The sequence below is a fragment of the Pelodiscus sinensis genome, chromosome 17, assembly GCF_052426305.1.
Source record: "Pelodiscus sinensis isolate ZL-2025 chromosome 17, ASM5242630v1, whole genome shotgun sequence".
NCBI classification, from domain to species: domain Eukaryota; kingdom Metazoa; phylum Chordata; order Testudines; family Trionychidae; genus Pelodiscus; species Pelodiscus sinensis.
In genome coordinates, this window is record NC_143068.1 from 21,566,534 (window position 1) to 21,589,484 (window position 22,951).

General features: G+C 44.9%; 1 protein-coding gene and 1 long non-coding RNA gene across 3 annotated transcripts in view; one reads left to right on the forward strand and one right to left on the reverse strand.

Moving 5' to 3' along the window:
- PEDS1 (plasmanylethanolamine desaturase 1) overlaps positions 1-18,806 on the forward strand; it is a 44,014-nt gene extending 25,208 nt beyond the window's left edge. For both annotated transcript variants that reach the window (XM_075901214.2, XM_075901213.2), the window contains 4 exons: positions 8,881-8,972; positions 11,817-11,961; positions 13,736-13,948; positions 17,581-18,806. In XM_075901214.2, the coding sequence (XP_075757329.2) occupies positions 8,881-8,972; positions 11,817-11,961; positions 13,736-13,948; positions 17,581-17,702 (572 nt within the window). In that variant the 3' untranslated portion in view covers positions 17,703-18,806. The remainder of the gene's footprint in view (positions 1-8,880; positions 8,973-11,816; positions 11,962-13,735; positions 13,949-17,580) is intronic.
- LOC142818852 (uncharacterized) lies at positions 5,992-15,122 on the reverse strand. The gene is made up of 2 exons (XR_016347036.1): positions 14,143-15,122; positions 5,992-6,281 (listed from the first exon to the last, which is right to left on the reverse strand). It is a non-coding gene; the product is annotated as an uncharacterized LOC142818852 (long non-coding RNA).
- Positions 18,807-22,951: the final 4,145 nt, after the last annotated feature.

Genomic DNA, 22,951 nt, shown 5'->3' on the forward strand with positions numbered 1-22,951 from the left:
CCAGGTATAAGTGGCTACTAAAACTTGCCGAGATTTCAAACAGCCTTAAAATAAGACATGTCTTACCAAACTCTTCCTCTCATCTTGGTGAGTGTTAGTGACTGCTCCCGAAAGACTATATAAAATAGTCTTTCAGACCTTCCACAGAGAAATGTTTCTGTTTTTCTTCTCTTCCTTCTGCAGTTAGCTTGAAAGTTTCAAAGCCACATGATGCTCACAGAACATACTTCAGTGTAGGTATGTGAACAAGTCAGCTAGTTGACTATCTGATAAGCAAATAGTTATTGGATAGTTGACAGACTAGTCCAGTGTTTCACAACCTTTTTTTATGATGTACTCCTTTAAAAATAAAAAAGACCCTCCCTTCTCCCGCTCTTCCCCCCCCCCTACAGTTTTCAGACACACACACTTTTTTTTTTTTTTTTTTTAAACCATTGCAACACATTTGTTTAAAACAATTTAATCGTAGCCGGGCAGGCAATGAAATATTTGGGTGGAAAAAGTACAAAAATAATAAAGCGCTGTAAAACTTACAACACAAATTCAGTTTTCTCCAAACTTCAGTTGTGTTGATGTATCTCTCCCTCTCCTCCCCCCCAGACTTCTTTCGAGTACCCCTAAGGGTACTCATACCACTGGTTGAGAAACACTGGGCTGGTCCACTAGTTGCTTCCCCCCCCCCCTCCTTTGCTGCCTCTATCAGAAAGAGGCAGCAAGCGGTGGTGGGAGAGGAAGTTGTAGTTTAAAGTGGCAGCGCTGTGTGGACCCTGGGGCTAGTTCCTGGGCGCTACATGGCGCTGCCACTTTGAAACGCTGCATGCAGCCTGGGTTCCCAGCTGGAGTGTCCCCAGGCTGTGGTGTTTCAAAGCAGCAGTGCTGTGTGGAGCCCAGGATCAGTTGGGGACTCCCCCACTGTCCCCCGGCTCTGTGTGGTGCTGCCGCTTTGAAACGACACGTGCAACCTGACGCCAGGCTCTCCGCGGCATTTAAAGCAGCAGCACCACACGGAGCCCGCAGTCAGCAGGGGAGTCCCCAGCTCACCCCAGTCTCCATGGGGTGCTTTTGCCTTTGAAGTGTAGCAACAGCCTCTGGGCTGTTACTACACTTCAAAGGAGGAAGCACCCTATTAACTAAACGGATAGTCAATGTGAAATGCATCAACTATTGGATTAATCAATTATTCAAAATTTAACATCACACAGACTGAAGTAGGGAAGTCAGATGAGAGAACTGGGTAGCAGCTGTTACAACCTCTGCTTTAGTGGCATTTGAGGCTATGGCTACCCAACAGATTAAATTGACACAGGTTATGTCACTAAGGGGTTTGAATTAGTCATCTCCCTGAGTGATATAATTTATACTCATGTAAGTGCTGGTGTGAACAGCACTATGCTGGTGGGAGAGCTTTTCCTGCTGTTATAGCCACCACTGCTCACATAGGCTAAAGTAATTAAGTCCATGGAAGAGCTCTTTCCTATTAACTTACAGCAGCCACACAGAGTTTATACTAGCGATGCAGCTGTAAGCTCTTTAGTGTAGCCATAGCTCAGTTTTTTTTTTAAATAAACCCCACCTACTCCTTTTCCCTTTTAAATAGAAGCCACAAATTCTTCATGTAGGGTAATCCCAAAGGGTGAGTGCTCTCCCACAATGGCTAGCTGTATTTCTAGCATATCCATCTTAGAACAAGGCAGTCTTACCTTGCTCTAACATACATAAATCATGTGCATTTTTTTTTTACATAGTGCCTGTGGACCAGTCTTATTATGATAGGTACTTATTGTGATAGGTACTGCACAAGTACAGCAGTAGACAGTCCCTGCTCTGTAGAGCCTACAGTCTAACTGACAAGGCAGGACAAAAGAGAGAAAAGGAATGTAACACACCAATCGTCAAATAATGTTTGTTCCATTCTTATGACAGGGTGGGGGCAAATGGACATGTCTGGGCTTAACTAAACAAAGACAAGGGGAAGGGCAAATATGAGGGGGACCCACAAAATATATTGTGGGGAAAAGTGAGCTGCACAAGTGTACGGTAATCCCAGCAACATGTGCAGATGAAGAGTATTAACCAAAGATTGCTGCTCTTTTGTTTCATGAAAGTATCCGCACTTCGGAAATCCTGCTAATGTCAAACACACTCTTGTTAGTAGTCCCAAGAGCTGATCTGAATGTCCTGATTGGAGCAGGCTGCGTGGCTCCATAACCCCATAGTAAAAAGCATATCAGCATCAACTCATGGCTAGGATAGATCCAACCTGTCTCACTTCTGGACAAAAATGGAGATCATTTTACTAAAATGATTCATGTGGGAAGGTGGTGTTTGAGGCTCCCATTAGAGCAGTAGTGAGGTGCCAGGATTGTGTTGCCAGGCAAACTAATGAAGTAACCATTAATCTCTGGTTTGGGTCACAAGTAATGACAAGGATCTGCTTGTCTCTGCCCAAGCTTTAGGAGACCCATGAGACAAGCACCATGTATTGTGACTGGGGAGCTGACCTAGATGGGAAGTCTAAAAGTATGTCGAGACACCCATGCAACTAGACACCCATGACTGGCACATGCCATCTGGCTTGGGCTGGGGCTATGGGACTGTTTGACAGTGTAGGCTTCTGGGCTCAGGCTAAAGGCTCTCGATCATCCTGAGAGTTTGGCTGCAGCCTGAGCTCTGGGACTCCTGAGCTGAAATGTCTACACCACACTTAACTCAGCCCAAGCCTGTGAACCCAAGTCAGCTGGCCTGGGCCTGCCATGGTTATCTAACTGCAATGTAGGCCTAGCCGAAGGTACCTGGAAAAGATGTTTGCCTGCTGAGTAAAAAGCCGATAGCCCCCTACTTGCTTGGAATAGCAGACGAGGATCCAGGGAGAATCAGTGAGGTAGCTGAGATATTGCCATCCCGTTAGATAGCAAATTAGGGATGTCAACGTGTAGTCAAGCCTGGGCTTCTTGGTTAATCCTATTGACCACCCCCACCCTTTGCTGCTTCTATCAGAGGCAGCAGCACAAAGGGTGAGGGGGACAGGTGGAAGCCAGTATATGGGGGAATCCAGGTCCCCACCCGTATGGGCTCCCATAGAGCTGCCTCTTCCCTCCCTCTCTCCCACTCCCCCACCACCCATGGAGGCAGTGGGAGGCAGGGCAGGCAGGATCCAGTACTTGGTTTTTAACTGGCTCCTCCCAAGCACCAGTTCTGCCTGTTCCTCCCCTGCACTGCTCCTTCGATCGGAGGCAGCAGTGGGGGCGGCAGAGGAGGCTGCCGCAGAGCAGCCCCTGTCCATGGGGAGCTTAGACCTCCCACAGACAGGATCTGCTGCCACCCCATGCTGCTGCCTCCAACACAGAGGCAGCAGCATAAGGTGACGAGGGCTCTCTGAGGGTGGGGCTGGCTGCTGGCCTTGCCTGGGGACTATCAAACAATCGTGTAACCACTAAAATTTGATGTGGTACAAGATTATTAAATATAACTCTGTTCTTATCAGCAAGTTTTTAAAACAAGCTGTTTCTAGAGTTAAAAAATTCAGAGTATGTCTGATGTCTCTTCTGTAACCGAACCTGTCTTCAAATGTTAATATGAATGTAAATGGAGCACTTAAAAAAACTTCCAGAAACTGTGACTGGATATAGGACTAGTTCTATTATGTGGCTTCCTATGACCAGTTAACCAGCTCCTCTCAAATATACCCACCTTTAGTACACATGTTGCTACACCATGTGCCTCTGCTTTGCAATTACATTGCAAGGGTTAGATAGAATGGTGTAGTTTTTTTTCTTTAGACTTTATATTGGTTTCTAGACAGCCCCTTTTTAAAAATTGTAGATCCCCCACCCTCCCCTCGCGCTTATTTATTTCTTATCTCAATTCAAGGTACCCGGTTGACACAAGATTGAAAGCTTATTGTGATTCTTAGTTTGGCAGGAGTTGGGTAACATTTCCTTATGATTCTCCCAAGATAAACACTTTATTAACAGGTATTTGCATATTACACTTTGCAGACTTATGAGAATTTAGTTATGCATCTACTGAATGGCTTTACTGCAGAAACTGAGTGTAGCCAGACACAAAACCCCATCTTGTTTTTCCACGAGCCCCATCTTGTTTCCCCCCCCCCTCCCAGAGAGCAAGAGAAAGGCAGTCAGCCTTTGATGCCCTGGGAACACAGGTTTGCTGCCTGTCCCTGACTCTACCATAAACAGAAACCAGACAGTAAATGGGCTAGCTGACAACCCGGGGCCTCCCGTCGCCCTGATGGCTAGTACCAGTAATTGACACGCCTGCACTGTCCCAGGAGAGGAATCTTCGCCCATCACATACCAGAGGTGCCCATTGTCTGCATTTTCCCAGGTGTGAATTATGCTTTGCACCCTTCGTGGGAAACTTGGCATTCAAAGCCATTTTTCCTAATTGGCCACTTGAGCCTAGGAAGAAGCCTTCATGACCCAAGGGGTATAAAAGAGGTTCAGCAGCCCACCCCATTTGAGCTCCAATCATCTATACCTGCTGGCAGGTATTGATTGTCTCCCGAGGTCTGTGGGACGCCCAACCTCGCCCTACTTCTTCCCGAGGGATTGAGAGAAAGACGCTGGCCACGCCAAGTCTGGAACGCAGGGGTGAGAATATATACCTGCTATCTGTCTATTTTGCATGCATTTAATAAGAGCTCAGAGAACCAAAGGGTTTCATGGTACCTGTAAGTGACTTATTAGTGTAATTTCTGTCCTGTCCTTTGTAGTGTCTGTGTTATCTGTAACACAGTAGTAGCATTTAACAGCTAAGTTTACCCTGTAACAATAAAATAGTAACTGTTTAAGCTTTAACCTGACTCCTTCAGTTGCTGTAACAGAACCAAGCACAATTTAAAAGAACTTCAGCCGGTCATAAGGGACTCACTGCCCTGACTGTCGGCTGACACTGAGGAAGATGGGTGGGGAGGTATATTGCTGCTTTTGACAGCTTAAGTGCAATTGTATATTGAGAAATTAATGCACCTTTTTAGTCAGTGCAATTCTCTGGGTGTGAATTCAGCACATGAGACTTAAGTGCACAGGAAGACTATAATAGTATTATAGCTGCAGAGCAAACACAATTCCACAAGGGAGTTGGATAGTGGCTTCGGTACTGGGGACACCACAGTTCACCTGCGGAGGCACCCTAAATTCCTGCAGGCTCAGTTTCTCTTCGTCATTGGCTTCAGTGCCCCTGCTACTGAGTGAGGAGGAGGACGACGGCGGCAGCAGCAGCTCTCTATACAAGAGTACCCAAGAACTTCGTCGCCTAAACCACTACAAGGTCAGTAGTGGCAACAACCACAATGGCTCCCACTACCCAACTGGCCATACTGGGACCCATGTGCAGCCTACAGATTCCTACAGCCCCAGATATCTTGGGGTACCAGACTCAGGAGCTCCCCAAAGTCTCCCCTGAGCACTTCACCTGGTCGGAGGAAGAAGAGGAAATGGATGTCACAGGGGCAGAAGGAACATTGGACTCAATACCAAACAAGCACCTTCCATCTTTGCCACCTGAGGACACAATCATGCCCCTACCAACCATTGTAGGGATGGTTTTAAGTCTTTCCAAGAGCTCTTTAAGAGGGTGGCAATAGCTCTGGACAGTCTGCTCTCCGCTATGCCCAAGATCCAGCACAAACTCACGATCATCTTACACACCTTGTCACAAACTAAGCTAGCCATCCCCATGAATGAAGCACTGATGGACCCAGTCAAGGCCCTGTGGCAGACACCAGCATTCCACCAGCTGGCAAAAGATCCAATCGAAAATACTACGTAGCCCCAACAGATGTGGGATTCTTGTTTTCGCACCCTTCACCAAATTCCTTAGTGGTCAAAGCTGCTAACCAAAGCAGATGATCTGCACAGGCCCACATGACAAGGAATGGAAGCACCTGGATGCATTGGGCAGAAAGGCCTACTCATCTACTAGCCTTCAAATCAGGATTGGAAACAAGTTTGCCAAGCACACACCATATATTTGATCAACTGTTGACTTTTATTACAGAGCTTCCTGACAATGAAAAGGAACAGCACAGTGCGAACATGAAGGAAGGGGCGTTGCTTGCCAGAACAGACCTGCAGGCATCGGCAGTAGTCATGAGGTGGGCGTGGTGGCTCCAATTGTCAGGCTTCCCAAGGGATGTGCAATCAACAGTTGAAGATCTACCGTCAGAGGGAATGAAGCTATTTGCCGAGTCCACCAACACTTCCCTGCACACACTGAGGGACTCCAGAGCCACTCTGAGGACATTAGGCATACAGGTACTATCAAACAAAAAGAAACAGGGAAAACCTTTTGTGCAGTGCTATAGACCAGTCCCGTTGAATCAGCAACCAAAGCATTACGACAATAGGCGACGGCCTGGACAGAAGAGACGCAGGCTGGCCTCTACCCAGGCAACCGCACAACAGCCTTCAACATCCTGAAAAGCATTTTGAAGGTCTAGCTGAGGGTCAGACAGCACTGAGTTCTCCAAGGCAGCAATACAAACATTATACATGATTTAGCAGCAGACTGGCTGCATTCTATCCAGCATGGCAGAACATCACCACAGACAAATGGGTGTTGGAGATCATTGAAAATGTTTATTGCCTCCTGTTTACTTCCATACCACATCACCAACAATCTCTGCCCCTCCCACCCACCCCGTCCCCTCTTCAGGGACCCCTCTCACGAACTTGTGCTGGCGCAGGAGGCACAGCACCTCTTACAACTGAGGGCTATAGAAGAGGTTCTATCAAAGCACAGGGGAAGGGTTTCTACTCCCACTACTTCCTGACCACCAAGAAGTCGGGGGGTGGAGACCGATATTAGATTTCCGAAAACCAAACCGATTTATTACCAACGATTCAAAATGATAACTTTAGCTACCATTATTCCTGCCTTGGAAAAGGGGGATTGGCTGGCTCTCCATGTCCTCCTCCAAGATGCGTACTTTCATATCACAATACACCCATCCCAAAACGATTCCTGAGGTTCACTGTAAAAGACAGGCACTTTCAATATGAAGTGCTACCATTCGGGCTCTCAGCAGCACCACAAGTCTTCTTAAGAAGAATGGGTGTCACCATTTTCCCATACCTAGACAACTGTGTAATAAGGGGAGCCACGGCGCATGACATAGAGCAGGCAGTTGCTACCACCAGAGCACTGTTCGACTCTCTGGGCCTACAGATCAATTTGGAGAAGTGTATCCAAACTTGAACTCCAGTTACTACACAGAGTGAGTAACCTTCTCTTTCTGCAGGAAATCATCAATATGGACTCAGTGCAACGAGGAGCAGCATCAGTTGTAGGTGGCTGCACCCTCTAGCAGTCTGCTAGGCTTTCAACCTTACTTTGTAAATAGTCTTGCTGTGAAGAGTAGGGATGTTGGAGTTAACCAGTGAACTGGTTAACCAATAAGCTGATGCTTACCTGTTAATGTTACTTGCATGGGGAGCTGGCTACCCTTCCCCGCACCTCCACCCCTTCCCAGCACACACACACAGTCCTGGCAGCTGGCTCCACTCTCTGCCTGCCCTGCTGTGGCTCTGCGTTTGAATTTAGAGCCACCAGGTATGCCAGAACTGAGCCTGCCTGCCAGATCCAAGTTCAGATGCAGAGCCCATAGTAGGCTGTAGTACATCCCTGGGCTAAACTAATGGTTAACCATGTAACTGATAGGATACTTAAGGGTTTTAGTTTATTTTCAACATACCTAGTGCAGAGCTGTTTGGATACCCCTTCTAAGTATTAAAATGTGCATGTGTTGCTGATATTTAGTAGTAAGCTTAGAGAGTTCTCTGTAGCTCATGCTTGAAAAGCTTTGGTTAGGTCCAAGGTGGGTAGCCTGGGTTTGCTGGTAGAGTCTCTGCTGGGTGCCCAAAAATAGCAACTACATTGTGGCTAGTGCTGCCCACGAATGCTATGGATATTTGTGCAGATCTGGACCAGGGTGGTCTAAACAGAGTAGGTACTAGGTAAAACTAACTGATCACTTGATGTTGGCTGTATGAATTAGATCATTGGTCCCCAGCGTGGTGCCCGTGGGCGCCATGGTGCCCACCGGGGCATTTGTGCATGCCCACTGACAACCTGGGCCGGCCCCGGCGCGCGCCGGATGCAAGGCGCTCAGGTGGCCTCAGCCCCAGGGCACATGCGGGCGCGCGGCGCTCGAGCGGCGCCGGTGCCGGGCCAAGGCGCGCAGCTCGGGCAGCGGTGCTGGCCCCGGGCCCACGGCACTTGAGTGAGGATCATATTCAATGTAAAGCTAGGTTTTAGAAGTACAGATTGAACCTCTCTGGCCTGGCACTCGCAGGACCTGACTACTGCCAAACCAGAGTTTGCCAAACCTCAGGAGCTCAGTATCATCTAGCAACATAACCCACCTGTCCACTGCTTGCTGGGCTCTTAGAAGACATTTAGGGGAGCGTTAGAACTAAACCAAACAGAACACTGAAAGCCAGGACTGGTGGCTGTAAACACATTTTATAGGACTGCTGGAAACTTAGCCACACCTATACGTGGACACCCAGCTAATTAAAATCATGCCAGACTAGAGAGGTTCAAGCTGTAATGGGTTTAGTTGACTTTGTAAATTATTTTGAAACATCTAGACTGAGTGGTATGAAAATTATTTAAGATTAAAGGTCAAAGCCAAGATGTCGCTGTCAGTTAAAAGAAAACTTAATCTTTTAATGGCCTCTAATAAGATCACCCATTTTTCATGAAAGTTGACCGTTGTGCATTCAGAGTGGCCAGACGTTTCTTGTGTTTTGGGAGTGTACATCTGTCCAGAGAATAGCATTGGTGGGATATTTTTCTCAGTGGGACTGTGGACACAAACAATACTCTGGATTCCTAACACTTGTTTTCTTGCAGTTGCAGGAATTATTACAGCTGACTTTCTGTCGGGATTAGTGCACTGGGGAGCTGACACCTGGGGATCTGTGGAGCTGCCCATAGTTGGAAAGGTTTGAGACTTTGATTTTAAATTTTAAAAATTAAATCATTTTAGGGGAAGCTGCAGTTATCTTTAATGTGTGTGCACTATATAGAAACGTTGTCTGTCTTGTCTTTTCTACTGCTTTGTCCGGTTTTGTTGTCCTTCTCTCCCTATCCCACGTTTGTTGGCCTGGTATGTTGGCATCAGAGTTATGACCAAGTTAAACTTCCTCTAGTCTGATTAAAAGCCAGGAGGGTTGAGTTCTTATGCATGCACTCTCTCTAATGTGCCATGTTCTGATTGGGAATAGCAGCATACTATACATGTTGTGTCATCACACAATGTTCTCAGACCTTAGAAGGGGAAGGGAGTGATCTGTAACACAAAAATCTGGATATTTTGTGGGGTTTCAAGTAAGTTTCACTGAATATGAGCATCAGTAGATGAAGGGTTGTGATCTCTGCCTTGGAGATGTTCGCTACTTTTTTTTCCCTCCTATTCCTAGCATCAGAAGATTGAGTCCAAATTTCTATAGTGTATTGTGGGCACCAATAGTGTCATTTAAAACTTGTAGGTACATTTCAGTGCTACTTAGATGCTATGAAGCAGTAGTGAAACAAGTCTTGGAAATGTCTGAATTCTGGGTGGACTCTCAAGAATTTCCCAGCGTAGAGAATGCTTTTATCAAGCTATTTCAGTAGCATTCAAGGGAACCTAAATAGAATACCAACCAGAGAGCAATAACCCTCAGTAGAAATGTTCTTCAGAGTTGGTTGACTATTTGATTTGTAAGGTACCCTTCACATGTACTTAAGTGCTATAATGGCAGAGGTATAGTATAAACCACAGGCTCACTTTGGGCCAGTACCACTTTGTTTACTTAAAGGGTCCGCAGCTACAGAGCCTTGTGGCTAACATCGGCTCAGGTTTGCCGTTTCCAGCCAAGGGGAGCCACTGGAAGTGGCAAGGCCCAGGCTGCGCCACTTTCCACAGCTCGTCTTGGCTGGAAATGGCAAACTGGAGCCATGAAGCTCCATGGCTATGGACCCTTTGGTAAAGAGAAGGGTGGGCCTGCTAGTGGCTTTCCCAAAGCAGGCCTGAGGCCTGCTTTGAGAAACACTGGTATAAACATACAGCTGTTGCTATGGAAACAAAAGTATGGTCAAGCCAAATTGAAAGCTTAGAGCAGTGGTCCCCAACATGGTGCCTGTGGGCGCCATGGCGCACGCGGGGGCATTTGTGTGCGCCTGCCAAGTGCTCGGGGCTGGCCTGGCCCCGGGCATGTGGCGCACGGTGAGCGCCGGCCCCGGGAGCGCTGCGGATTGGCTGCCCGCGCTCTGGGCGTGCGTGGCGTTTGGGGGGGGGGGAACCGGCCCCGGGTGTGTGGCTATGGGGGGGCCCTGCCCTCTGGCACCCGGCACCCTTAAATGGTTGGGGACCACTGGCTTAGAGAACCAATAACAGGTTGTTCCAGCAACTTGGTTTCAGGTAAAATTGAATTTCCTATTTCTGAATATCAACCCAATGGTGTGTCTCTAGTCCAGTATCGTGTCCCTTTCAGTGGTCAAGACCAGATGTTGAGAGGAAAGTGCCATAGAGAATTTCTGTAATGGACAATATGAATCCACCTGTTCTTATGGATTGGTTCCTTCCTGGTCCTTATTTAGTGGGTGTCCTGAAATAAGAGGGTTCACATCCCATAAAGTCCCCAGAATATATAATGTACCTCTAGATGTATCTATGGTTCATGTAAATGCTTTCTTCTAATCTATTGTATCTTGCGGTAGTGACTTTCACAGGTTGATTATGCACCCATGTTGGAAAAAATTTCCTCTGATCAGTCTTAAACTTGTTGCGTTTCAGTTTCACTAATCCTGGCTCCTGTATAATGAGACGAAAAGATGCTTACACGCATCTATCATTGTTGCATAACTCTGTCTTGTCTCCTGTTTGAGACCTGCTTACTTTTCATTTCTCCTCTTGTAGAAGCCTTTCATTTTCATTGTGCTGATTTATCTGTCACTTTCTGTTTGTCTACCAATCATACAACTCTATTGTATGCCATATGAATGGCAGTATTAATAAGCAAAAGTAACAGTAGATCAGCAGTAAGTAGAATGGTCTCTGTTCCCAAATCTGCTGTTGCTAAAGGTCACATAGCTAGGCAAGTCACTTAACTTCTGTGCTTCTCCCCCATCTGTATAATTGTGATGATACATATTGATCTTTATAGAGCACTTGGAGATTAAAAGTAGGGATGTAAAATCCCATTTAATTGGCTAACCAGTTAAACACATTGTTTAACCGGTTAACCAATAAAGGAGTGGTGAGTGGGGGGAGGAGGGGTTGCTCTAACCTGGCCAGAGCAGCCCCTGCATGTTCCTTTGGGCACATACCTGCTCCCGTCGCAGGCACGAGCTTTGCTGGCTGGGACATTGGAGCAGTCCCTGCCAATGGCAGGCCAAGGTACCCTGCAGGCAGGGGTTGCTCCAGCATCCTGGTCGGAGCAGCCCCTGTCTGTGGCAAGTCGCCCCAAATGACTGGAGCAGCCCCCTGCCCATGGCAAGTAGAGAGCTGTTCCAGCCCCCACTGGTTAACCAGTTAAACTTTCACAATCCCTAATGAAAACCGCTGGGTATGTTAACATTAGAACACTGCTTAAAATGTAAATACTGGACTGTGTTAGAAGCATTTTGTGAAGAATTGCAAGTATAAAGCAACAGATGGATGAATTATTCCAAACACTACTTCTGACCACTTGAACCGCAATTCCTAAGTGCTTGGTAGTATGGAAGCCCTTCTATCACTCTCTGGGTATGATGCTTTCATTCTTATGAGTAATGGTCTCTCACCTCTGGCTTTTTTCTTTCAGGCTTTCATCAGACCTTTTAGAGAACATCACATTGACCCTACAGCAATTACTAGACATGATTTTATAGAGACCAATGGAGATAACTGCATGATGACACTAGTGCCATTGGCAAACATGGCCTACAAGTTTGTTTCTCTTTCCCCAGGTAAGCTTAAGCTATTAGTAGTGACATATAGATTCTAAGTCCATATTTTCATATCTATATATAATATATATAAAGATTTAGAATCTTCACCACTGGGAACACTGAATAAGTCTTGTCCTTGTGTGTGAAAGGGATTAAGAACTGTATCTGGGAGCAGATGTATGGAGGAGGGGGAGACTTTTCCCAATACTTGATGATGGGTGATTAACCTGTCACGTAACAAAAGTATCTTCTATCTCAGGCTTGGGCAAAACACCCTCTGCAGGTTGGATCTGGCGTTCTAAGCCACCAGATCCGGCCCATGGAGGCAGCAGGGAGTCTCAGAAAGACTTCCCTGCTTGCCTTGCACCCCGCATGCTGCTCAGAAAAGTGGCTGCAGGGCCCTTTGTGCTTCATTAACTGGGGAGGGGGCAGTAGTGCCTCATGGCTGCTCCTGCCTCCAGCATAATCCCATTGGCCGATTTCTGGCAGCATGGGAAGCACCACTCCTCCTCCCCTCCAGCTCTTATTCATATAGCACATGGCCCGCAGCTTGTGCAGGGGTGGGGCAGGCTCATGCCTGAGAAAGTTGGGCTGCTGGCCAGGAGTCTCGCAGGTAAATCTCCTGGCCAAAGCCTGCCTCTGGCACCCCAGCGCCTCCCTCCCCCCCAGCCCTTTGCCTCCCCCCACTTCTATCCTCTGTCCCCTCCTGGGTCCATCCTCTCTCCCAGACCGTGCACCCCAATTGCTTGCCCCAGGGCCTGACCCCCTCCTGCCCTAGGTCGCATCCTAAACCCCTGCATCCCAATCCCATGCCACAACTGCTGCCTCCACCCAAACTCCCTCACAGGCCCTCCTGCGTCTGAATCCCTTACCCTAGGGGTGGGCAAGACAACCTCTGTGGGCCAGATCCAGCCCACCAAGCCAGTTGATCCAGCCTGTGGCCACTCGCCTACCCGCAGGCCAGTCAAGACCTGGGGACAGAGGAGCAGGTGAAGTTTCCTCCCCCTGCCAGGGGTGCATGGCACCAGAGGGAACCACCAGCTGTTCAAATTAGCTGGCGGTTTTCTCTAGGTGCTGGGGGTGGGGAAGCAAAAACTTCACATGCTCCGCTGCCCCCAGGCCAATCAGGGTCTGTGGGTGGGGGAGCACAGGAAGCTTCTGACCCTGTCCCTTCTGCCTGAGGCTCTCCCCCTCCCCCCGCCTTCTGGGGCTGCCCACGACCACTTCAAAAATTATTGCCCACCTCATCCTATCTCCAGGAAAGTTTCCCACTGAAAAGTTCAATAAAGAGACTTTAGAATATAAATTTGGCAGAAGAACTAGCATCTCATTCTTTCCCAAAGGACCTTTTAACTCTGGCTATTAAGGAAGAAAGCTTAAGTTTAAAAACCAGAGAAATTTGCCGTTTTGCAGAAGTAGCTCAATAAATGCAAAGACTAATAAAGCTTTGACTTCTCCTATTTAACTGTACAATTGCTAGTAAATCCATAGCACTATCCATTTGACTGAATTTATTTTGACTAACTTGGTGTGGTGCATAGCAGTCTTGCCACCTAATTACTTTGTGGCATTTTAGAGTTTCATGAATTGTTCATGACTCAGTGGCTCTGCTGTCAGTCTATTGCTGAAGCAGTTTGGTCCTGGGCCTTACCAACATCTGAAATGTCAGCTACTGCTAGAATAGTTTAGAAGTGGCCCCTCAATTACCAGCAAGGGCAGGATGAAGGAGTCAAACTGCCTAGTAGGAATCTGCTTCTTCAGTAAAATAAACCAGACTTTCCTTTTTTTGCAGAAGCGCTGTACCAAACATGCCCTTGGGAGTGTTATGTCTTTGCCTTGGCTATCTTTGTAACCTTAACAAACCAGATTCACAAGTGGTCTCATACATACTTCGGTCTTCCTTGCTGGGTCGTCTTTCTGCAGGACTGGCATATTATCCTGCCACGGAAACACCATCGAATCCATCATGTATCTCCCCATGAGACTTATTTTTGTATAACCACAGGTAAAGTAAACCATATATTCGCAGACGAAGCATGCGTGGCAAGAACGTAGTCTGATTGCATGTATGTTGTTAGTGCCTGTCAAATGTGGAAGATGTTACATGCCACAACTTACAATATGCTTAGCTTTTAGTGTCCAAGTCAATGGAGGTGCTTTACTTGGTATTGTTCCATAAATAAGAAAAATCAGACTTACCGATTTTCCTCTCCTCTTCCCCCCAGCCAATCACAACTTCCTACTGTTGACTTCAGGTCTGTGATGCTTGGAAAAGGTCAAGCAATTTGACCTCACATATAAAATTAGTGTATCCTTTATTCATTGCAGTGAATTCTGTGAGAGTTGCTACTTTTCTCCTACAAAGGAAATAATTTTGTTTTCTTACTGTATACTGGCATCTCTCCTTGAATGTTAATTTCCAAAACACATTTTTAGACTTTGGAAGTTCATGGCCATAATGAGAGAATTTCCAAATGCTTCTAACAAAGGCATTCAGAACACGTGTAACTTCTTTACTAAGGTTTTCTTGGCCTCCAGCTCCCCTGGAGTCTATAAATCTTGATATTCACTGCAGCTGACTATCAGTTGAGGTGTTATGTCCACTTTGCAAGTGGACAAGCTAAACCACAGAGATGCTAATAAGTTGGTCAGGGTCGCACAATGAGTGGTGATGACCGCTGGAAAATAAAATTCTAGATTCCTGACTCCATCTCCTACTCTGACAAAAAGACCATGAAATAAACCAATCTATAGATTTGTATTAGTCATGCAATATTACGTGCCCTGTATAAAGCTTTGTAACTTGTTCCTGTCATCTGTTAGAAAACAGTCTTTTAGCCTCAGCATTTGTTTCATTTCTACTGTAGCTTCTTTAGTCCACTCCCTGGCACTTAAGGTACTACCATGCTGCTTGCTAAGACCTTTATTACATAGATGATCGTTCATATTTACACTGAAATATAGATTTCACCTAACATCCAAATGTGAAGTGAAGCAAATGGTTTGCTCTTAATCATAGTTGGAACAAAATACAATAAGGATTGAGGCACAGTCAAGTGACTAGCTTGATCCCAATTCCAGTCCTCTGCTCCATATCTACTGACTCTACCATACTGACTCAAATAGCCACTTTATCAAGAACTTTGAGCATTTCCTACTGAAAGTACTAAATGAGCAAAAACATCATGAAAAGTGTTAACCCTATTCCCTCTTCTCCAGCCCACTGTGTGTGGAATCAAAGTCCCCAATCTTGGGGGTGTAAAGCTCTCTTTTGTGGGGGGAGGGTGTGTAAGGGGGGGGGGATTGATTTGTGTGTAGATAATGAGGCATGTGCTGTACTTAAAAAGCAATATTGTTAGTGTAGTCCCCTTACTAAAGGGGCCTCTGTTTTATTCTGAAAACACCCTGTGAGCACACAGGATTGTAGCAACAATTCCCATGAGCCCTTGGGGGAAAAACAGGAAGGAAGGACTCTGCTGGGAGAGAGGGCTGCTTTCTCCATGTGCTTGAAGAAAGAGGCCTAGCAGTCTGGGGCTCTGCCTTGCAGTTTGGAACCAAAGGGGGAGCCAGGCTGCTGCCAAGGACACTGACCCAGTGCAGGGGCTGTTGGAGTGCAGCTACTAGATGCCTGTTGGAACTGGGAGTTAGCAGGCTGCTTCCTATAGGCACAGCATGAGGCAGTAAGTTTCTGGGCTTTGTTGAAAAAGTGCTGCCTGGGACAGAGCTGCTGTCTCGCCTGGATCGAATCTCCACTACAGCTGCAACATCAGCGCGCCCACGCAAGCGTCTGGGGCTGTTAGTCCAGGGGTGTGCACACTCTGGGATGGGGTCACTGTTGTCCAGCTATATAAACTTCAATTAATATGTGTTTTGTTAATGCTATTCATTGCTAATCTGTTAATCCCGGTTTATTTAAGTTAAGTAAAGATTGTTTATTATAAAGTGTTCTATTAGATGTATATGATTTGTAGTTGTGCTGGAATTAGATCCAGATTTATGTTGGAATGAGTGTGTTCCTGGAGGCTCTCAAGGCACACCAGTGAGTGTGTACAAGGCCAGCCAGGTGGAGGCACTGCCATTTTATATTCACTGCAGCAAGAGGGTGGATGGGTTTTCCACAACTCAACCCCATCACCACTGGGGTGCTCAGGATCTCTTTTGGGTTAAAACACCAGGCGCCCAGGCCCACCTGTGAGTGTGACTTGCTCCCCAGTAACTCGGGGAGGAAAAGGGGAGTTACATTAGTGTCGCTGAGCAAGGCTTAAAATCCTGAATGTACATTGTTTCAGAGCTGATCCCATATTCATAAGTGTCTGCCCTGGTATCTTTGCTGGAATAGTGTCAGATAACTGAGTGCACAGACTCTTAATGAAACTCCTAATGTTAAAGCTTCTAGGCTAACGGTTGGGATCCTTCCTAGACTTTTCTACTTGGCTTATCCGGAAAATGTCATCCAGTTCTGGGAGAACAGTTTATCCAGTTCTCTGGGGTCCAGAAACTTGGTTTGAATCCAGACTCCTCACTGAGAGGTCTCTGAATTGGAATTTCATAAAGCTATACCTGAGGTGATCGGTGAGGGGGATGGGCTAAGGTTCACTACACCTGCCAAGTACAAAATTATAAATCAGATTATTCTAAAACACACTAACACCTGCACAACACATTCTACATTGTATCCTATGCTTTGACTGGCCTTATTTTGTGAACCAATCTCTGTATTGATCTTAAGCTATTCATAAACTAAAAAGTATGCTAGGAAGCAAAGCTGTAACTGCAAGCTTATCACAGATTACTGTTTTGTTTTTTTTCTGCTAGCCAAGTAATTTACAAGTCTACTTGTGAATTCATGCTTTCTGTTAGCATCAGTGTCCTTATGTTGTTCATGAAAAGCCTGTACCTTCTCTATTTAAAAATGTGGGAAGGACCAGTCCATCCCCAGAGAGTGCAGGCAGCGTTGCTTAGATCGTACCTGCTGCCTTACCAGAAGGGATGGAGGTGGGGGTGGGTTGCTAGCAAGACAGTGAATGCTTAGCTCAGTTGATGACTCACACGGTAGGTCATTAGCCTGCAGATTGACTTGGTGGGAGAGACACCTGCTGGATGAGAGGAGGTGGGGCACTGGTGGGCAGAGTTGAAGTGACCACGAAGGTACCCTGGTCTTATTTTTGGGACAAAGGGTACCACTATAATGTTTGAATCCCATGATGGGCATATTCACATCATGAAAATCCCACCAGCCTGAATCCGTTTACTGTGCTGTATCACACCTGCAGGAATGTTGTGCTCTAACCTGACCAAGCAGGCTGCAGGGCAGCTCCTCTGGCAGCCTCTCAGTTCCTCTCCTCAGCTGATACTAAACTGCTCGAGATAGTTAAGAACAAAGCAGACTGTGAAGAGCTCTTATTTTTGTTTTTAAAGTTTGTCACTTTTACCCTAATAGGATCCGCTTAGCATTGCGAAATGGCCATTCTCTGTTTGCCTGTAGTAACTACCACTGAACTTCTGTAACCATTTTTTTGTATATTTTAAAGTGAATAAGTAAAGAAGAAAGGGCATGCAAACGTGAGTTCCTACTGTTATGGCTTACGCTAATTCTTGATACTTTTTAATTTTTATTTTTTCCCTTTGGTCATTCAGGTTGGCTGAACTATCCATTAGAGAAGATTGGATTTTGGAGATGCTTAGAGAATATTATCCAAGGAGTGACTGGGGAAAAGCCTAGAGCAGATGACATGAAGTGGGCTCAGAAAATTAAATAACTCTTATCAACTTTCTACAGTTCTTATCTTTGTTGCCAACTTTAAAAAAAAAAAGCCATCAGCCAAATGCAAGACTTATAAAGAAATAACAGACTCTAAAGCACAAGCTAAAAAGTGCTAACATCGACTGCAATTAAAAACTCATTCTTAAACAATACTTGAAATGCGAATGGTTACTTTTCCGTTTGTACTGAGCACCTTTCTTTAGCCATGTCTGCTGATGTCTTAGAAAATATTTCATCACTGAGTCTCATAAAAGCCATCAGATGAGCCAGAGAGAAAGATGATGCACTATCACTTCTAATACATTGGTGGCACGGTAAACATGTGTTGTATCAACATTATTTAACTTTTAAAAATAGCTTGTTGTCTAAGACCAATATGGAGAACAGTGAAGATAATTTGTTACTGCATTTTTAAGAAATCCCATCCAGATATACTGCATGAAAACAGCGTGTCAGAGTGATGGAAGCCAATAAAATTGTCACCATTTCAGTGCGTTTAGTGGTTGATAAATCTGTCACTTCCATCTTTGCTGTTGCGTTAAGTCTTGTTAACGTGGTATGGAACAGACTTCAAAATCATGAGTCTTTATCAATGGGCAAAAAATTCTTAAGTGTTCAGTTTCCCTTAAAAATTAGAACAGGAGGAATTTGATCAAACTATTTCTGTATAAGTTGTCAGCTTTATATTAATAAATTCTGAGTATCTGGAGGGCACTCTGTATATGTGTTTCCCACATGCTTGCATTGATGATTTAGAGTGCCTAGTGATGGGATCTTGCCAGTGTGTTTGTTACAATAATCATTTACAGTAGGTGTAGCAGTGGGCACATCTGCAAATTGTTGTCTTTTTGAGAGCAAAAGATATCAAATATGTGTCTTTAGCACAGAAATGTTAATGGTTGGTGTTTTTAAGGTGTGCATTGGTTTCTGTAAATAATACAAAGCCTTAATCTTTTCTGGTGTAACATGGAATAATATTTTAATGTGATGTTCTGAATGTATATAATTTATAACAGCAGTTGGATAATACTAATCACATTTGTTAAGTCTTGTTGCAGTTCTTCATTTATTTGATGGTATAAAATCATACTTCATTATGTCTGAAATCTACTATTCACAGGATGAATGCATGAGTCCTCTACCACTCGGGGGGAGGGCCGAGACCTTGCTGTTTCATTACCTTTGCTTATGCTATAGCAGAGATGTAGTTTTTTTTTTTTGGGGGGGGGGGGGGGTTTACTGTCAGCATATAAGCATTTGACATTTGTAATAAAGAATCATTCCAGTTTTCTACTAACCTTTAGAAAAGGTTTGCATCTGGAGCCTACTGGGAGCCCTACATAGAGTGGCCCCCCTGTTCCTGTGCAGAGCAACTAAGGGAGAAATACCCTTAAATTGCTACATTTCAGTTCTTAGCTGTCACTCAGGTGAAGATGATTAGCATGGTTGCGGCTTCCTTCCCTTTCTTGGAAGAAATGAATCACTGTGAAATTTTATTTGATTTTTTTTCCTTCCCAGTTGTAAATTCTCCACACCTCATTATAAAACTGATATACTTCATTTTGGGGTAGTAAATCCTATGCAACTTATTTAAAGTTTGTCACTTTGTTAATAAGGTCCATGTTTAAGGTTAAATATTCGATATTGAATATTAGGTTATGCATAGCCTTGGTCTGAGCATTCTGGCCATGTTTTGATTTTGAGTCTAAATTTTTAAATATCATGAGCCACACTCTTCAAAAGAGCTCAGTGTGCAGCATTTCCGTTTGGTTTTCAATGGCTGGTGCTAAGCTCTGAAAATCTGATCCTAGAGATTCGTGTTGCAGTTAATGCCTTATTTGTAGGTATTTCAGGGCCTCTATCCTAACAAGCTAATGAAAACTTGTCTCCTCCCATCCTGTGATTCCCTGTTTTGACTGAAGAATTTGGAGCGATATAACCATGCAAAAATGTGGGTCTTTTTATATAGACTTGGGTGAGAATGCCCCCACTTTGGGCCCCCTTACTTGTGTAAAAATGCCCCATAAGCCCTGTCTCCAAACTGGTAGAGAATTCCACCAATACAGGCTCTGTGGAAGGCAGCATTCTGATCACACTCCACGTAGAGTGTTCTGGGAGCAAGAATGGGAAGGGAATTGAGTGGCTTGTTGAAGCATAGCTTAAGCCCAGTTCTGGAAGACGCAGGGTGACCAAGGGAGGCTTCCATCATTTAATATTCTCCAACACTGTCCAAGTTAATACGAGAAGCCTACAGGGATGACTCCTGTACAATATTAACCATGAGAGTGCTGCTTGTTGTCAGATTGATGGCTCTAACTTTAATACCATTGGGGGTAATACTCTTCAGGAAATCAGTTCCTTCTGTCTGTTCGTCTGGATAGCTACAGGAACACTTACATTGGAGTAAATTGAAGTAGTTCGTCTGTTACAGGTGAAGTACATGTGTTACAGGTGAAGCATCCTGGAGCTGAAATGCACATGTGTGGGGTGTATAAATATACAATCATTGCTTCCTGGATAGAAGCCAGGTACTATGTGATATTTTGCACGTCTATAGTGTCTGTCTTCTGGCTTTCTCAACTTTGCAAACATAATGACTCATACTTTTCTCTGCCATGCAGTTTGAGTTTATACTCCTGTTTGAAGGCTATATGTGCTTGACTTAGGGTACTTTTCCACAGGCACTAACTAACTTGTGGGATAGAGCCTGACCTGTTGTAGTAATTGTTGCACATTACATTGGTGTGACCAGATAAAACACAACATTCCTTCCCATGAAAACTCGAGACACTTCTCTCCAGCAGAAATAATATCACTCCTTTGAACGTGGGGCACTGAAAATGGATGGAAGAAGCATTTGAGTTGACATGTATAAACGAGCAGTGGTTGCTGGTAGTGTCGGGAGCAACATCTCTCATCACCTGCTTTCTGTCATATTTCAGCAACAGAGGCTACATCCAGACTGCACTCTAAAATCGAAAACCACGAATTGCGTCTCTTTTTTCCATTTAATTTTGAAATAGTGCTCTTTCGAGCTATCCCTTATTCCTTATAGAACAAAGTTTACAGGGAGGGTGAAAGTGCATCCATTATTTAAAAAAAAAAAATTCAAACTATCAGACGTGTCCCTTGGATGCGGCATTGCTATTTCGGGATACTTGTATCCCGAAATAGCAATGCAGTCTAGATGTACTCCTAGATTCTGCTATAGTTCACTTATTGATGTGTCTTTAAGTGAAGAACAGCACTGACCACTTACTAAAACAGAAGGGCAAGGTCTGGCTCAGTCACATCTAGTCAGTACCTGTTGGCATAGTCTGTAGCCCATGAATATGCAGTTTAAATCAGATGCTCAGTTGTGGCTGCAACTCTGGTATTGCTTTAGCATGTTCAGGGGTGCTACTCATGTCTGAATTAGGGATGTTAAATATCAATCAGCTAATCAAGTTATGGTGGAATTTCCATTGACTATTCTTGGTCGATAAGGAAAGGAAGGTGGGGTACTCGCTATCCCAGCTGCACCTCTGCCTTTCAAATGTATTAACATCTGCCTACAGCTCACTGCATTTCAAAGGCAGAAGCTCAGCGGGGAACACAAAATAGCGTGGACTCAAGCAGTCCCCACTCTCACCGTTTTCCTGCTGTGCCTCTGCCGCCCTTGTGTTCTCTCCTCCTCCCTGCCCCCTTGCAGAGATGATGCTGGGGGAGAACTGGCTTTTAAGCCAGCTCTCCCCAGCACCTGCTCCTGTTTCCCGCCCCCTCTTCCCTCCCCCCTCTCTCCCTCAGCCACTCCCTTTCTGCTTCTCTCTGATAGAGGCAGCAAGGGGAGGGGAAGCGACTAGTTGAGTTGCTACTCGACTACTTGATAAGCATATGACTAGTTGAGAAATCACTTACATCCCTAGCCTGAATGCCTATAGGACTATGATAACTCTTCCAGAGGAAGAGGCAGTAATGGAGGCATGGCCAATTAGCATTTTGTTGTAGTCCTTGATTTTCCCCTGATGTGTGATCTTGGCACAGAGGTTAATAAACTTGTCCTCTCTGTTAATGGGGATGCTCTCAGGATAAATGGGTAAAAAGCACCACAGGTGCAGAGTAAATTAATGGTGGCATGCCAATCCCTACGTGTCTGTTAGAGGGGTTCTGTTCTCAAGTATCCTTTCCTTTTGGTCTGTCTACATGGTCACACCACTTTAAATAAAGGTGTGTTTAAACATCAGTTTACTTACACCAGTGCAAAAATGAGGCTGCGTGTGGGAAATATTAAATCAATAAATAGCTTAACAGTTTAACTTAATTTGATTAGAAACAGAATAAAAATGAATTAAAAGAAGCCACTCCTTTTAAATCACTACACACTCCTGTGTAGATGCACTTATTTCAGTTAACTGAAACATTATAAAAAGCTATCTGAATTAAACCTGAGCCAGTTGTGTATACAGATGTGATCTCAGTCAGGGGAGCAGGAATAAGCCCTAAAACTTTTCCAGTTTTCCTGGCTTTTGTTCACCCTTTGCTCTTTCTTGTAGTAATGAGTTAAAATGGAGGGGGTCCATTAGTGCATTAGGATATACTAAAAACTGGATTGATGTAGTCACGGCCCTGTTTCAACAGTCTTGCTGGAGCATTTAGTGAAGCTCTGAGATTACTCTGGTGCCTACTTAGCCTTGTGGCAGAAGTACTCATTATAATTCATTGATGTTTTGCATCCAATCAGATTGCTGGTTGATATGGATTTTGTTCACTAACAAGTTTTACAGATTCATCCTCTAAAAACAAATTTCTCTAAACGTGAAGTTATGTAAAACCAAGTTAAGTTAGAAAAGGCAAAACTCAAAAGGACTCTAGTCCTCAGTCCCTAGTGATAGACCCTTTAGGAAAGGAACCGGGCCGTCTGAAAGAAGAATGAGCACCTCCATTGCTTTCGCTCTTCAGAGGTAGTTAATTTTTGTCACTGTGCTAAGCATGACTTGTATGAACAAGTTTTTGTTTCACTTCAATTATTTTCTCTAAGAATGTGGGCTGTGCTTTGACATTTTCATACAGGAAACCGTGTTCTCTTGGTGTCATGCATGACCTAATAGTAAGCTTTCTATTCTTAGACAAGTGCTGAGGAGGAGACAACCTGGATTCAGTTCCAAACTAACTTTGGCCTGGGTACCAAAATTTCTCTTCTTATGTTACTTCAGCTACTGATGGTGGCAGTTGTACACCTCCTAGAACCTGTTAGATATCTGTTCT